This window comes from Hypanus sabinus, chromosome 4, assembly GCF_030144855.1.
Source record: "Hypanus sabinus isolate sHypSab1 chromosome 4, sHypSab1.hap1, whole genome shotgun sequence".
NCBI classification, from domain to species: Eukaryota; Metazoa; Chordata; class Chondrichthyes; order Myliobatiformes; family Dasyatidae; genus Hypanus; species Hypanus sabinus.
In genome coordinates, this window is record NC_082709.1 from 42,981,080 (window position 1) to 42,996,318 (window position 15,239).

The following is a 15,239-nucleotide window of genomic DNA, read 5'->3' on the forward strand; positions in this document are numbered from 1 at the left end:
ACAAGGTGAGAGGGAGAAGCTGACCAGAGTTGATTGGAAGCAGGGAAGATGGTCGATCAGCAATGACAGAATCTTATAGGAGTAATTTGAGAGATATAGAAGGAGTTTAACCCCAAGAAGAAGTAGCTCCCCAAAAGAGAACAAGCAGACCATGGTTGTCAAGGGAAGACAAGGACAACATAAAAGCAAAAGAGAAGGAATACGATATAGCACAAATTATTGGGAAACCTTTATAAACCGACTGAGAACAACTAAAAAAGCTATACAGAAGATGAAATATGGGGAAACCAGCCAATAGCATAAAAGAAAATTGCAGAAGCTTTTTTTGTAGAGAGTCTAGAGTGGACATTAGACTGCTTAAAATGACTCTGGAGAAGTAGTAATGGGAAAGGTAAATAACTACTTTGTGTTAGCCTTCATCTTGGAACATGAACAATTCAAAAGAGTCAGCATGAAGCATGAGTGTTTTTGGCCTGTTACGTATCCCGTAACTGAATAACTTACCAGCAAAGATAGAGAGGTCTGTTGAAGTCTGTTGTCACTATTTTCAAACGTTTTATTCGTAAAGGGACACAAAAGTAGGGTTAATACATACATTCAGATAGTGCACATTGTCAACACTCAATCTAAAGCGCGGGTACAGTAATAATCATCATTAAGAAGTGAGCTCTGCTGGTGTCTAGGGGTTAATAGATTGTCCGTTGGAAATATAAAAGTCACTCTGAAAGTCTGCAGGCCTCAGCCCTTTGAAAATCGCTGGGTTTTGCGTGGGGCGACCGAGAGAGAGAGATTGGGGGAGAAGAGAAAGAACTTGCCGAGTCTTGATGAATCTTCCGTGAAATCGGGGAAGCGTTGGTTCCCTCTCCCCGATGTTAGTTAAAAGCGGTTTCCTGTGATTCCAGCCACAAATTCCAATCCTGGAATCTTACGCACGTGGCTTCCTTCAGAATGGCATCCCGCTACTGCGGGATCACTCTCTCGTGTCTTCTTGGTGCGTCTGAGGGGGCTGTCCCCCTGAGACTCTCCTTTATACTTCCTCACGGGGTCGCAGGAGTCAGTCAGGTTGGGATGATGCAATCTCTCTCTCTACCAGCCCACCTTGCCCGAGGGCTTTTCACGTGGTCTCCATGAGACAATAGTTGCTGGCATCTTATTCTGTATCCCTGGTGGGATGTGCAATTTTTCACGTTTCTCTCTCTCTCTCACTTCCTGGGTCTACTGACCCACCCCCCCCCCACCAACGGGTGCTCTAGCGATTCTCACAAAGGAGGGGGCTGGGATCATAACACCTCCCCTCTTAAAAAGACGTTTTACCAGCGGTTAAAATGGAGTGGTCCACCGTCTTGCAGGAGTTTTGGATCTAACACAATACACAAGATTTTCTTTTCACAAAATACTACCGTTATACATTCAAGTCAGTATCTAAATAGTTAATGATTACAGTGTCCCTTTCTTTCATATCTTAACATTGCGAACCGTACATCAGACTTCAATTCAATAACCACCTATTTAATTTTTTTTCTAAGCAACAAAACTAAGGAGGTGTGACCTTAGCTTAGATGCGTTTACAAAAGTTTACGCGAATACTAATCGTTTCAGTCATTTAACTTAACCGGCAGGTCTCCAAAGGACTGTCTTTATTATTCACAGGCTTTGGCGCAAACCTGTTCAACCTGCCTGGCTGTCTAACAACGGCATCTCCATTAACCGTCTCCTCTTTTCCAGCGAGCCCCCCCCCCCCCCGTGGGGAACTTGAGTAGTTTTGCGTGATGAACTCCCATCCACCCCGCTCATCGGGGTAATTTTAGCAACACCAGGCCCCAGACTTAGACCATTTCCACCCAACTCTTTGATTTTACCCAGGTGGCCCTTTTATCAGTCCCCTTCAGGCTATTGGTGTTTGATCCGAACTCTTCACTCAAGTAGCCTGTTGAAGGCGGCCTCTTCACACCCCATCCTGGCATAACAATAGAGTGGGGGGCCCCGCAATTCCCCGGCTCATTCTGTGAGCAATCTGCCAGGTTTAAGATTTCTTCCTTCGATTTGGAAACTGCAGACTTTTCGTTTCCTTCGCCAACAATCCTCACCCCCCCATTCTTAAATTCTGCATTAACTTTGAACACTCCTTCGAGTACAGACGCTGGGGAACTCACACTTTCCCCGGTTACCAAGGTTAACCCTTTTTCCACTGAACCGAGTCCATCTGACCCACAAGGACGGCCACTGTCCTGTTCCACTGGGTCAGATACCTCAGACTTCTTCTGAGCTCCGTTACTAGGTTCAGCCCCTCGGGCATCCCCATCTCGGACACACTCAAACAGGACATTGGCCTCTTCCAGGCTTTCAACACCCGTACCTTTTTCAAATTCTAACCTCCCCCGATCCTCCCAGTTACTCTCTGGGCAGCTCCCACCCGGGGAAGGCGCAACCCTGCGAGCTGAAACAACCTCCTCGGTCTTTTCAGCAGACTCCTTCGAGGCAAGGGTACCCTTTCCATCTAGGACTGCCCTCCTCTCATTATCAGGAACACCTTTAGAACTCTCAAGTTCTTCAAACAATTCTGCCAAACCAGACAGATCATCCGTGTCCAGCTCTGGACCTTTCAACAGCTTTATCTGTTTCTCATCTTTATTTCCTACCTCTAGGACCTTTCTCTTCGCTAAGGGCAGATCTACCTCCTCTCCCTTACCCCCTTTCACTTTACTACTCTTCGTCTTACCACCCTCGAAACCCTCATGGCACAAGGTCGGCAAAGACGTCTCGGCCAAATCAAAACTGGCCAGATTTAAACTGCTCTCGTTCTCAGCTGCCTCTCTCGACAGGCTGCGAGTGACCGCGCCGGCGAGATGGTCCTTGGGCGCTAGGGGCAGGGCCACCACACTCTCCGGTCGGCAGCATGGCTGACCAAACCTTACCCCCTGCTAAGTCATTTCGCAGCAGGATGTCCACGTCATCTCTCGGGAATTCTGAGGGCACCCCTATTTCAATTGATCCATACACCAGCTCACAATCCAGAATGACCTTATATAAGGGCACCATTTCTATCCGTTTATTTATTCCTTCCACCTTTACCATGCCCGTTTCCTGACCAAATTCTAGTACCTTACGGCTAACCAGGGATAATTCAGAGCCCGTATCCCTCCAGATTCGTACGGAAACTGGGGTGTCTCCCTCCGTCACAGACGCGGTTCCGTGTGACAGACAACTCCCAGAGCCCTCTCGTACTCTGTCTACCCTCGGCTCTCTGGTCGATCTGCTGATTACCACGGCACACCCGATAGGGACTGTGGTTTTCCCTCTTCCTATCTCCTTCCTCGGAGCAAAGCATCGAGATGCAATGTGCCCCTCCTTTCCACAATTAAAACAGGTCAAACCTGGAGCCCTCTGGCCGTCTTGCCTTTCCCCCTCAACCTTACCGCTAGCTCCCGGTGGAACCTCTGCCTCACTCGTTGGACTTTCTCTATCGTTCCCACGGTCTCTCTGGGGACCTTTATTCGAGGGAGTCTTTGTCTTGTGGGTTAGGGCATATTCGTCCGCCAACCTGGCAAATTCTGAAATGGACTTATCCGGCTTCTCATTCAAATACACCCGGATCGCCTCCGGAACACAACTTTTAAATTCCTCAATCAAAAACAACTCCCTGAGACGCCCATAATCCTCGCCCACTCTTTCCGCGGTGCACCAACGGTCCAAGAGCACCCCCTTCTCATGGGCTAGCTCCGTATACGTTTGATTCCACCCTTTTCTTAAATTTCTAGACTTTTGTCTATAGGCCTCAGGTACCAATTCGTAAGTCCGGAGAATTACCTTTTTTACCTCATCATAATTCTCCGTTTCTCCCTCTCCCAGGGACAAAGCCGCATATGCTCATTGGGCCTTCCCCTTTAACACACTTTGTAACAACGCCACCCACTGCTCTTTTGGCCACTTCTGATTTACTGCCACCTTTTCAAAAAGCAAGAAATAGCTATCGACATCTGTCTCCTCGAACGGGGGCACCAATCTCAACTCCCTACTAACATTAAACCGCTCTGCTTGGTCTAACCCTTGATCTCTTCGTTCGTTCTTCATCTTCTCAATTTCCCGGTCATGTTGCCTCTGTTTCTCTTTCTCGGCCCGTTCCTTCTCTTTCTCTGCCCGTTCCCTCTCTTTCTCAGCTGCTTCTAGTTTCTTTAGGTAAATTTCATGCTACTTTGCCTTTCTCTCTCTCTCTCAGGCGCTTCCAGCTCTTTTAGCTTAATTTCCCGTTCCAACTTCAATTTCTCCACCTCTAACTGAACCGTCCCACTTGATGGTATCTCTTCAGGGATATCTCCCAATACCTCAGCTGCAAACACATTCTTCCCAATGTAATACTGGGTTATGGCCCTTCGTACCTCCCGCTTTTTCATGGACAACCTCACTTCTGTGAGGTTCAACCCCTTGGCTAAATTTAACAAGTCTGATTTGGTGGCCACCTCTAGCGCCCCCACCGTCGGGTTTTCCATAAATTCCCCCACGTCCATCTTTGCTGGTTTCCCGTCTGGCTACCCGCGTAACCAGATTCAAGTTTTTGGACTACAAGCCCGATTCACTGGCCTCCCAATTTGGTGTCAAATCCCAAGACGAGAAACCCAAGTTGTTACGTATCCCGTAACTGGATAACTTACCAGCAAAGATAGAGAGGTCTGGTGAAGTCTGTTGTCACTATTTTCAAACGTTTTATTCGTAAAGGGACACAAAAGTAGGGTTAATACATACATTCAGATAGGGCACATTGTCAACAGTCAATCTAAAGCACGGGTATATTAATAATCATCATTAAGAAGTGAGCTCTGCTGGTGTCTAGGGGTTAATAGATTGTCCGTTGGAAATATAAAAGTCGCTCTGAAAGTCTGCGGGCCTTAGCCCTTTGAAAATCGCTGCGTTTTGCGTGGGGTGACTGAGGGAGAGAGATTGGGGGAGAAGAGAAAGAACTTGCCGAGTCTTGATGAATCTTCCGTGAAATCGGGGAAGCGTTGGCTTCCTCTCCCCGATGTTAGTTAAAAGCGGTTTCCTGTGATTCCAGCCACTAATTCCAATCCTGGAACCTAACACACGTGGCTTCCTTCAGAATGGCATCCCGCTGCTGCGGGATCGCTCTCTCGTGTCTTCTGGGTGCATCTGAGGGGCTGTCCCCCTGAGACTCTCCTTTATACTTCCTCACGGTGTCGCAGGTGTCAATCAGGTTTGGATGATGCAATCTCTCTCTCAACCAGCCCACCTTGCCCGAGGGCTTTTCCCGTGGTCTCCATGAGACAATAGATGCTGGCATCTTATTCTGTATCCCTGGTGGGACGTGCAATTTTTCACGTTTCTCTCTCTCTCTCTCTCACTTCCTGGGTCTACTGACCCCCCCCCCCCCACCCCAACGGGTGCTCTAGCGATTCTCACAAAGGAGGGGGCTGGGATCATAACAGGCCACAAGTAAAGAGGAGGCACTGGTGGGAGCTTTAAGATGGATAAATCACCTGGACCAGATGGCCCATACCCAAAAGTTCTGAACTGAAAAAAAAACTGCGGAGGCATCAGTAATGACCTTTCAAGATCACTGGACTCGGAGAGTATCAGAGGACTGAAAAATTATGAATATGACACACCAGTATAAGGAGGAAATGAGGCAAAAGACAGGAAATTACAGGCAAGTTAGCCTGACCTCAGCGGCTGGTAAGATTTTACACTCCATTGTTGGAGATTAAATTTTGGGATACTGAGAAGAATGTGAAAAAGAAACAGGCAAAGTCAGCACTATTAGAATTATTGAAGAGATAACAAGAAAAGCTTAGACAGGTTGGTAGAGTAGGCAGATGGAATACAGTGCAGGTCAATGTGGGGTTAGGTACAATGTGGGATATCAAGGATTCTGGGTATTTTCGGGATCCAAAGGTCAGAAGTGCCAAGAGACTTAGAAATGCTAGTTCAGGATTTCCAAAAGGGTGATGGGGTTAGAGGGGGTGATGGAGGGAGGGTGTGGGGGGGATGATGGAGGGGTGAGAATGGAGGAGGGAGGATGGAGGATGGGGACTAATGGGGAGGGGGGGGATGGAGGATGGTGTCTAATGGTGAGAGGGGGATTGGGGAGAGGGTTAGAGGGTTGTATTGGAGAAGTGGGTACTGGAGAGCAGGGGTAAACGGAGAGCCGGGGGTAAACATAGAGCGGGGGTAATGGAGAGCGGAGAAGGGAGGGAAATGGGGAGACGGGGTGGAATAGGGCAAGGGGCAGACGGGAGGCGGATGTGGGATGGGGGAGAGGCATGGAAGGAGAAGACAGTGGAGAGAAGCCTGTGGAGGGGAGAGACATCTTACAGAGAAAGCAGAATGTGGTGAGGATGGGAAAATGTAGCAGGTGATAGGTATATTTTGCAGTTTGTGGAAGAAAAGTTACAATACATATTTAATCTGATGCTGTGTTGAGTGAAGGGACAAAGACCAAAAAAAGACATGAAAATTGGAGGCTCAAAAGAAAAATAGTCTAAAATAATGGGTAGATTAATGGAACTTTAAATGTAGGAGATTTAAGATGAGAAGATAAACATATTTATAATGATGGTCTGAGGCTATGGAATGCAACAGGTAGAGTAAATTAACCTGAAACAATGAACATTTAAGGACAGGTTAGAGGTGAATTATATATGAGAACTAAATAGGAAATGCTGAAATAAAAACAATTCATTTAAATAATCTGTTTCTGTGATGTTTTTCAGTGTAATTCTATCTAATACATTTCAGGCACTAGGCAAGGAACCAAAGTCCTACTTTTTTCCTTGATTCATTTGAATATGGTGTCGTACTTAGTTTGATGGATAATATCTTCAATGCAATGTATGTATGACATACACTTACTTAATGATACATTTTATTTTTTCTCTATAAATCTAATATAATTTACCTGATTTTCCAGATCTGTTTTCTTTTGTTTATTTGTTTCCAATTGTTCCTGCAATTTTTCAAGCTTGTCTTGCACTTCTTTAAGTGCAGCTTGCTTTTTTCTTAGCCCATCCATTGCTATTTTCAATTCACCTTCAGCCAAAGCTAGCTTTGCTTTCTTGGGAGCCACAACTTTAGCTACTCTGATTAAAATGGAGAAAAAAAAATCCATCTCATACAAATGTAAAACTGAAGCTGGTGAATTCAAGAAGATTTCAATGTTCTATAATCCAATTATATGGACTTACTTATCGTAAGAGTCGATTGCAATGACCCATTTGCAAAGACCCTCAGCTGCAGTGGATGCATTACGAATCTTTTCTGGAACAAATTCTGGATTTGTTATGTATTTATTCCTAATAACGTTTATGTATGCTGGAAGAATATTGTCCTTGTCGTATTCATGGAGAGATTGCAAAAACTTCATGTCACCTAGTACCTTTTTGGCCGGGCCCCAGAAATCTTCAATCTTTTTACCTGACCCAGTAGGATCTGGAATTCTGTCTGGCTTTATTCCTTTCAAAATACAAACTGCCTCCATAACCAGTTTTACACCAGCTGGTGGGCTCTTCATAGATTTCATCACAGTAATATCCTACAAAAAAGGAAAATTCATTGTGGTATCACAACAGCTTAAATACTCAATTACAGACTTTCAGTGTGTTCTCATTTTGACTCAGTGCTCCTTTACCTATGATCTGGGAAATGTCATTTCTGCTTCATATTAATCATACGTTATTTTCCTAGTTGCTCAAGCCACTAGGATTGATTCAATAGACTAAACAAATTCATTCTGTGGCACAAGATGTTATGATTCCACGTGACTGCATGATCTGGGAAAGATTACCTCAACAATAAGATGCAACAGTTTATATAATCAGTTGCGTGATGTGCATTACACAACTTTTTCCATGTTTTAACAAAGGTGAACTGATGAGAAACCTGGCGAGACAAGGCTAATTGTTAGCCAAGTTGTTCTACATGAAATATATACTGTAACTTACCAGAAGGCAACTTTAAGTGAAGTGTTACTGATTTACAATTTGTTACCTCGTATATAATAATAAATTACACTGGACTTAACCATAGAGATGAAATTGGCATTTCTTTTGTGATACTGTCAGGGAGTGTTTTGGCGTTAAGTGAATATGGCAGATACTAATTCAAACAAGAACTAAGCTTCAGTTTGTATATGTAAATAACTTCAGGAAGCTTGGAAACAGCCTTCAGTTTTTTTTTGTAAAACTGCAAACAGTACACTGAAGTTAAAAACACAGGCTGTTCCACAGTCTAAGAGACTGCATATGCAAGAGCCAAACATTAGTCAAAGGTAATTGTATTGATTGCATTACAACAAAGCAGGCAACGTGGCGAAGTTATTTGCTTCATTGTGTTTTGAGAGCAAGCTGGCAGACCAGATGGATGTTGTCAAACATCGTCAGAAGTACGGACAAGCAATAGTTTTTGTGTATTTATCATATTTGTGTACTCAGAGACAAACCTGACAACATTAATTTTGGGTGTCTCAACTCCGTTGTCAAATGGTTTTAGAATATTTGTTTAATTAGTTTCTCCCAAATGTGTTTGAACCTTCAGAGGTGTCTTATCAATTACATTGTACTTCCACTATGCATCTCAAAGGAACCATTTATCAACCCAAAGTATTAAAGTAAACAATGTTATTTTGACTATTGAAATTGTATTGAATCACCTGTAGTTTGATGTTATGGGTATAAAATGTGATCTACCTTTGTGTTTGTGGGCTTCTGCCACAATGTCTCCATGCTTATTGTGATGAATAAAGAGTTCTCTATCACCAGCTCCAGTGTCTCTCTGGTGACTTAAATCACAGTCACAACAACACTTCTTTATTCCATCTGCTTCAGCCCACACATGGATGACTAATACCCAAGTTAAAGTTTAAGTTTGAGATATGGGATGTCTAATACCATAATATAAATTAGCTCAGAAATATCAAGCACAAGAGAGTGGCTCTGAATTTTGAAAATATACGCTTGCTCTGAATCTAGAAATTTATAATTTTTTTTCTACAAATGTTCCAGAAAACTACAGGCAAATTCTTTCCTTACCTGTGTAGTAAGAGTGTCCAGGGCAGCAAGTGCAGCCTCCAAAACTGGTAATGCTTTTGCCAGATCAGCATCACATTCATCTTTAATCGCCTTTGCTGCCATGGCTTGATCATTTGCAATGATTTCATCAGCTTTTACAATTTCCTCTGTTCTTGAGACCTCAATGGATTCTTTTTCAATAACTATCATCATGTTATCCACTGCTGCACTGGCAACTATCAGTTCGGGCTGCAGGGCTGCCAATTCCGACTGCATGGAGGCAACCTGAGAAGCAGCCGAGTTTAGTTTCTCTAGACCAACTTCATATCTTCTCTTCATCTTCAGTACATCACTAAAGACAAAATATTCAAAACATTATGCATGACTTTTAAGTTGATTGCTTTGCTGATGAGAACATTCCAATATACACTGGTTTTCTCGGTACTCATCAGAATAGACAAAACAGATGTGATCATCTCTAGGTTTGAGCACAAAATGAAAATTGGTGGAGACACTAGAAACCACAGATGCTGGAATCTGGAGCAACAAACAATCTGCTGGAGGAACCCAGTGGGTCAAGCATCATGTGTTGGGGTAAGAACTGTTGACATTTTGGGTCAAATCTCTGCAACAGCTGTAAAATTGGTACATCGGTGATAACAAGATGGATAGTCTGGCCACAGGATGAAAGCAATTAGTTGACAAATTGTTTATTATGCCAAGATACAGTGAAAAACTTGTTTCAAACAGATTATTTTTGAGCATTAGTACATTGAGATGGTAGAAGGGGAAGAACTACAACAAAATACAGAATAGATTGTTACAGTTACAGAGAAAGCACAGTACAGGTAGATAATAAGGTGTAAAGGCCATAACACAGTAAATTGTTAGTTTCAGAGTTCATCTTTATTATACAAGAGGTCTGCTCAAGCGTGCTACAACAATAAGATAAAAGCTGTCCTTAAGAATGGTATTGCATGTTTGAAGATTTGTATCTTCTGCCCAGAAGAGAGAATGCCCAGGGTGGGTGGGGCCTTAAAATATGCTGGCTGCTTTCCCAAGGCAGTGGGAAATGCAGACAGGCTGGTTTCTGTGATGGACTGTCCATAACTCTCTGCATTGAGATGGGGGAGGATGATGGCAGATAGAATTTAATTGCCATAAGTGGAAGGTAAGCCAGAGGGAAGACTCCTATAGGCCAAGCAATTAATGGTAGGTAGGTCACAGAGGGGCCAGGGTCTACATTTCCAGAAATTCCTGAAGGTGGCAACATGGTCAAGAAGGCTTATGGGATATTTGCCTTGTGGTATAATTTTGTAGAACGTTAGTTAAATGTACAGTTTTGATATCACACAGAAGGGCATGATTGCTCTGGAAAGAGTAGAAAGCAGAATCAACAGGATGTTGCCTGGGTTGGTGCATTTCAATTAAGAGGAAATACAGGAAAGACACTGTTTATCTTGGAGAGTTCAGATAAAAATTTACAAAATTATAAGCAGCACAGATAGGGCAGATGGTAGGTAATTTTCCTTCAAAGCAGAGTTGTCTAAAATTAGAGTTCAGAGGTTCAGAGGGATAGGGGTTTGGAGGGGATCTGAGGAATAATGTTTTCTCCCAGACAGTGATTGGAGTCTAGAATGCACTGTCTGAGTGCGTAATGAGGACTCATATTCTCAAACATTTAAGAAATATTTAGATCAGCACTTCCAACCTCCAAGGTATAGAAGGATATAGAGCAAGACAGTAAATGGTATTAATAAAGATGGTACCAGATGGCCAGCATAGACACAATAGGCTAATGGACATATTTCTGTGTTGTATGACTCTGATTCTGACACAAAAATATCCTGCTCCTGTACATCTGATTGATATAAAGCCTCCTGTGCCTGTTTGCATCTCTGCCATTTCATCTCTTCCTAACGTGGAACCCTTAATGTTAACATTCAGCAACATCTTTGATCACAATTTTAGAACGAGCAATTTGTGAGATTCATCTCACCTTCCATAAACTCATTCTCCTGGTGCATTACATTTAAAAAAATTGCTTTAAATAAGCAGAGTTTAAACCAAAGCAATTGAGATCATCTTAAAGGCGAGTAACAATTTTTGTTTGTCCATGATACCAGCTCATCAACTGTTCCTGTCATGATTGCTGAGCAGGTCACTGATGTGGCATTTGAGGCAACTTAGTATCAGAATTAGTCACAGGATTATTATCATAATATTTAAATAGCTGCTATTATCAAGAAAATCTTCCTCAAAATGCCAAACTCATAACATACACTGTTAATAAATAACTGACAATTCAAGGGAAGGAGAGTTACTCTGGAAACTGTAAATCTCTTCACATCTCTGCTTTATCTAATCTGTTATTTTTAATTAACTTGCTGGATTTGCAAGATACTGCATAAAGGCAGAACTTGATAGTTATGTACAGTTTGAATATTATAATGTTTTAAATATTTTAATTACATGATACATACATTATGAAAAAAGAACAATTTAAACTGTTCAAAATATTTCAAGTATCAAATCATTAACATTTGAACATTTTAAAACCACTGATCATTAAATTATTTTTACTTTCCCTTTATCTCTGCTCATTGTGTTTCTCCAGTTCTTAGCTGCATTGATTTTCACTCTGAGCTTAGTTTAATGCTAATTCACCACTACACTTCTGTTTCTTTCATAATGTTTACACTTTATCAGCTGATTAAATATCGTTCAGATTAAATATTGTTGTCCTTGCTGCACTAATACTGGCTTTATTTATATCGACAAAAAGGAATGTAATTTTTGTATGGCAACTACTCTGTCCAGGACTGAAAAAAATTGGAATGAATTATGAACACTTCCCAGTCTATCACATTCTCCCCTCTGTTGACTTTGTCTACACTTCCTGCTGCTTCAGGAAAGCAGCCAACATAATCAAAGAGTTCTTCCACCCGAGAGAGGTGCTGCAGCAAGAATTTGGCACATTTTTCTTTTAATGATCCCTGTGATTATTGCTGGCGATGACTGTAGACAACTGTCGAATAGCTGTAAGACAATCAAATTCTCAATTTTCTTTGTCCTCTTGGAAAAAAGTAAGTGTTAAAGGATTTACCAGATTTGATCCCTTTTCTATGCAACATATCATAATCTAAAAAAATACAGAGCACCTCTCAGTATCTATCCTACAAAAACACTCAGAGCAGGGTAGACACCCCTCAGTAAGTAAAGCTCCGTTCTAAGACACTCTGCTCATCGAAAGAATAGATACAGTGCAACAATTTTGCATAGACTCGAAGGCAACTAATTTAGAAATGGAGCTGGAGCTGTAAACAATTCTCCACAGTTGGTCTAGACCAAGGGTGGGCAAACTTTTTGATTTGTGGGCCACAAAGGGTTCTAAAATTTGACAGGGGGGCCGGACCAGGAGCAGATGGACGGAGTGTTTTGGTAATACACCTCATAAGAGAAAATAAAATATCATGGGATATGTAGAAAACATGTGCTTTAATTTCAATTGAAAATGAACAAATGCATTACAACAAAATATCTGTCTTTGAAGTCCCATGGTATTTAGCTATTTATTGAAATGACTTTTAAAACACTGAAAATTAAATGAATAAAATACAGCTTTTTTAATAGTAACAGTTATTTTTTTAATAGTAACAGTTATTATTTTAAAGCACTGAAAATTCTGTTATCCTTCAAGCTATTATCATCATCACTCTCCTCCTGACTGTCTTTATTTCAAAAACGGTAGGAGATGCAGGTCTACTTGTCCTGCTCCTTCTTTTTCAATTGTCCCCTGTGCCAAAACTCAACAACGACCAGTACAAAGATAGAACAGTGACAGCGCGCCAGTATGCGGAGCGCGTTATTTGATCTGGAGCACATTTTTTATTTTGAGAACATACGTGCACCTGCGCACTACTCATGTCCATCACTTAACAGAAATGACATGTAACATGTAAGGCTTATTGAAAAAAATATTTTCAAATGTATTTTTACATAACACAATGAAGAAACTTATTTCTAATTTCAGTGGGAACAGTGTTGTTGGTCTCCCTTTTTAGCCAGCGCATCAAAGTCTGGATTTAGTTTTGTTGTGGCGATTCTCAGGATGGATCTGAGGTGTTGGTCAGTTAACTTGGATCTGTGGCTGGCTTTGTTGATGTTCATGACGCTGAACACCTGTTCACACAAATAAGTCGAGCTGAACAAAGAGAAAAGCGCAAATGTGGAGTAATACACTGCACCTCAACAAATGTCAATGTTTATAGAGTGTGCCATCTATTGGGAAAATGCCAGAATTGCGGGAAAAAATGTTAACAAGGTTTATTAATATAATTTCATCAAGTTCTGCAGGCCGGATTAAAAAGCTTAACGGGCCGTAGTTTGCCCATGCCTGGTATAGACAGATTCCTATACAACTCAGTAAAGCTCCTTTATTCTTATATTCCTACCATTTTATGCTAAGACCAAAATAACTTTTGTCATCCTAATTGCCTGTTAACTTTCAGTATTGCTTGTGCAAAAGTCCATAAGAACATGGGCAAAATACCTGTTTTTGTGTAGAACATGTCTAACTTTCCTTGCATGAACCCTGCTTGGGCCATTTCCCTCAACTCAGTATATCAACAACTGTACTGGTGCCGCTTCATGAACTCAAATATATCATTACTTTTTCTAAAATTTCCCCCTCTGAATTCCTCTTTTTCTATTTCAGGGGGTTAGCAAGTGACAAGCATCCACTACCAACCCATAGGCTACCATGCCTATCTTTACCATACTTCCTTCACTTTGTCTCCTTAATTAACTCCATGCCACTTACTCAGTTTCTCTGTCTCAGGCATATCTGCTTCAGAGCTGCCTCTGAAATGTCTGCCTTCTTCCCCCTCACCATAGTTGAAAGAGTCCTTGACTGTGTTCAACTCTTTCCGACATCAAACCTCTTCTCCAGAGCAGGCTAAGGATACTTTGGTCAACTTCAAAATAACCTATCTTTATACCCAACAGATTATCTTTCAGAATTTCCACCACCTTTAATGAGAGACATCTACCAGACATATTTTCTCTTCCCTCCCTTCCCAACCATACAGCCACAGTATTGTCATGAATGGCATTAAAAGTATATTATACTTGTAAGTAAGAAACATTACGATATTGGGGGGAGGGAGAGGAGAGAGGGGGCAGAGAGGGGAGGGTGAGGGGGAGGGTTGAGGGGACGAGATAAACTGTTTGCCATTTGTAAAAATACACATACATACAAATGTCAGACTTTTGAATTTAATACTATTATGGGAGCTGGTCCAGATGGTCAAAATATCCAATTAAACAAGCATTAATAACCCAATGATAGCCTAGAACTTGTATTCTCGATTTCCATTTTCTTCAGTTCAATTGTAAATTGTCACTGTGTAATACTGATAGCTTTTCCATCCACTGGCATGACTTGTCCTAAAGGCCATTTCCTACATTTATACCTTTTACAGCATTTACTTGTTCTTCTGTGTTCTCTCTCTCTAACTGTCCCTTCCTGCATTAACCTATGGCCATCAAGTGCAGGTCACTTGGGCAACTCTGGCCTCACAGATATTTGTCTCACAGATATTTATCTCACAGTTAACTGTTTCACAGATATTTGTTTCATACTATTCTTTCTATTCTCCCCCTCCTCCCCCCCCCCCACACACACACCCTCTTTAATCCTTTTAATTTGTGCTTACGTTCGTTTTGTTTCAAGAAGAGCTTGAAATGTGGAGATCAGTTCCAGGTAGGAGGTGGGAGTCACATAGTTGTACCGCTGAAGCTCTGTGTGGAATGTTTCAGACAACTCGATCGTTGAGGTATGAAAACTCTTGCACATTTCAATGCAGCACATACGTATCTTTTCTGACATTTCAATGTCTCCCAATGAGCGTTTTGCTACAGCCTCCAGAGCATCTTCTGGCCAAGACTATATTAAATAAAGTGGTAGCAAATAAATAGGTAACCGAAAATCCCAAATGATAAAAGCAATTGTCATTAAATCAAACTGGTAATTTAAAAAATACTCTGCTCATTGCTAACAACTAATTGTTAAATATGTCATAAATGACGTTTGATTCTGCAAAATGGTGGAGAGCACATTGGCAGAGCTACACAGCTCCAGGAACCCAGGTTCAAACCTGATCTTCCATGCTGTCTGTGTGATATTTACATGTCTTTTGTGAATTCCCGTTAGGTATCTGGTTT

The 15,239-nt window shown here is 41.8% G+C and overlaps 1 protein-coding gene across 1 annotated transcript in view; it reads right to left on the reverse strand.

Annotated features, from left to right (window-relative positions):
* The window catches only part of dnah7 (dynein, axonemal, heavy chain 7), a 269,206-nt gene that overhangs the window by 112,799 nt on the left and 141,168 nt on the right, over window positions 1–15,239 (reverse strand). The window contains exons 41-44 of the mRNA XM_059966905.1: window positions 14,732–14,961; window positions 9,036–9,366; window positions 7,194–7,540; window positions 6,908–7,088 (exon numbers count right to left, since the gene is read on the reverse strand). Coding sequence (XP_059822888.1) covers window positions 6,908–7,088; window positions 7,194–7,540; window positions 9,036–9,366; window positions 14,732–14,961 — 1,089 coding nt within the window. The remainder of the gene's footprint in view (window positions 1–6,907; window positions 7,089–7,193; window positions 7,541–9,035; window positions 9,367–14,731; window positions 14,962–15,239) is intronic.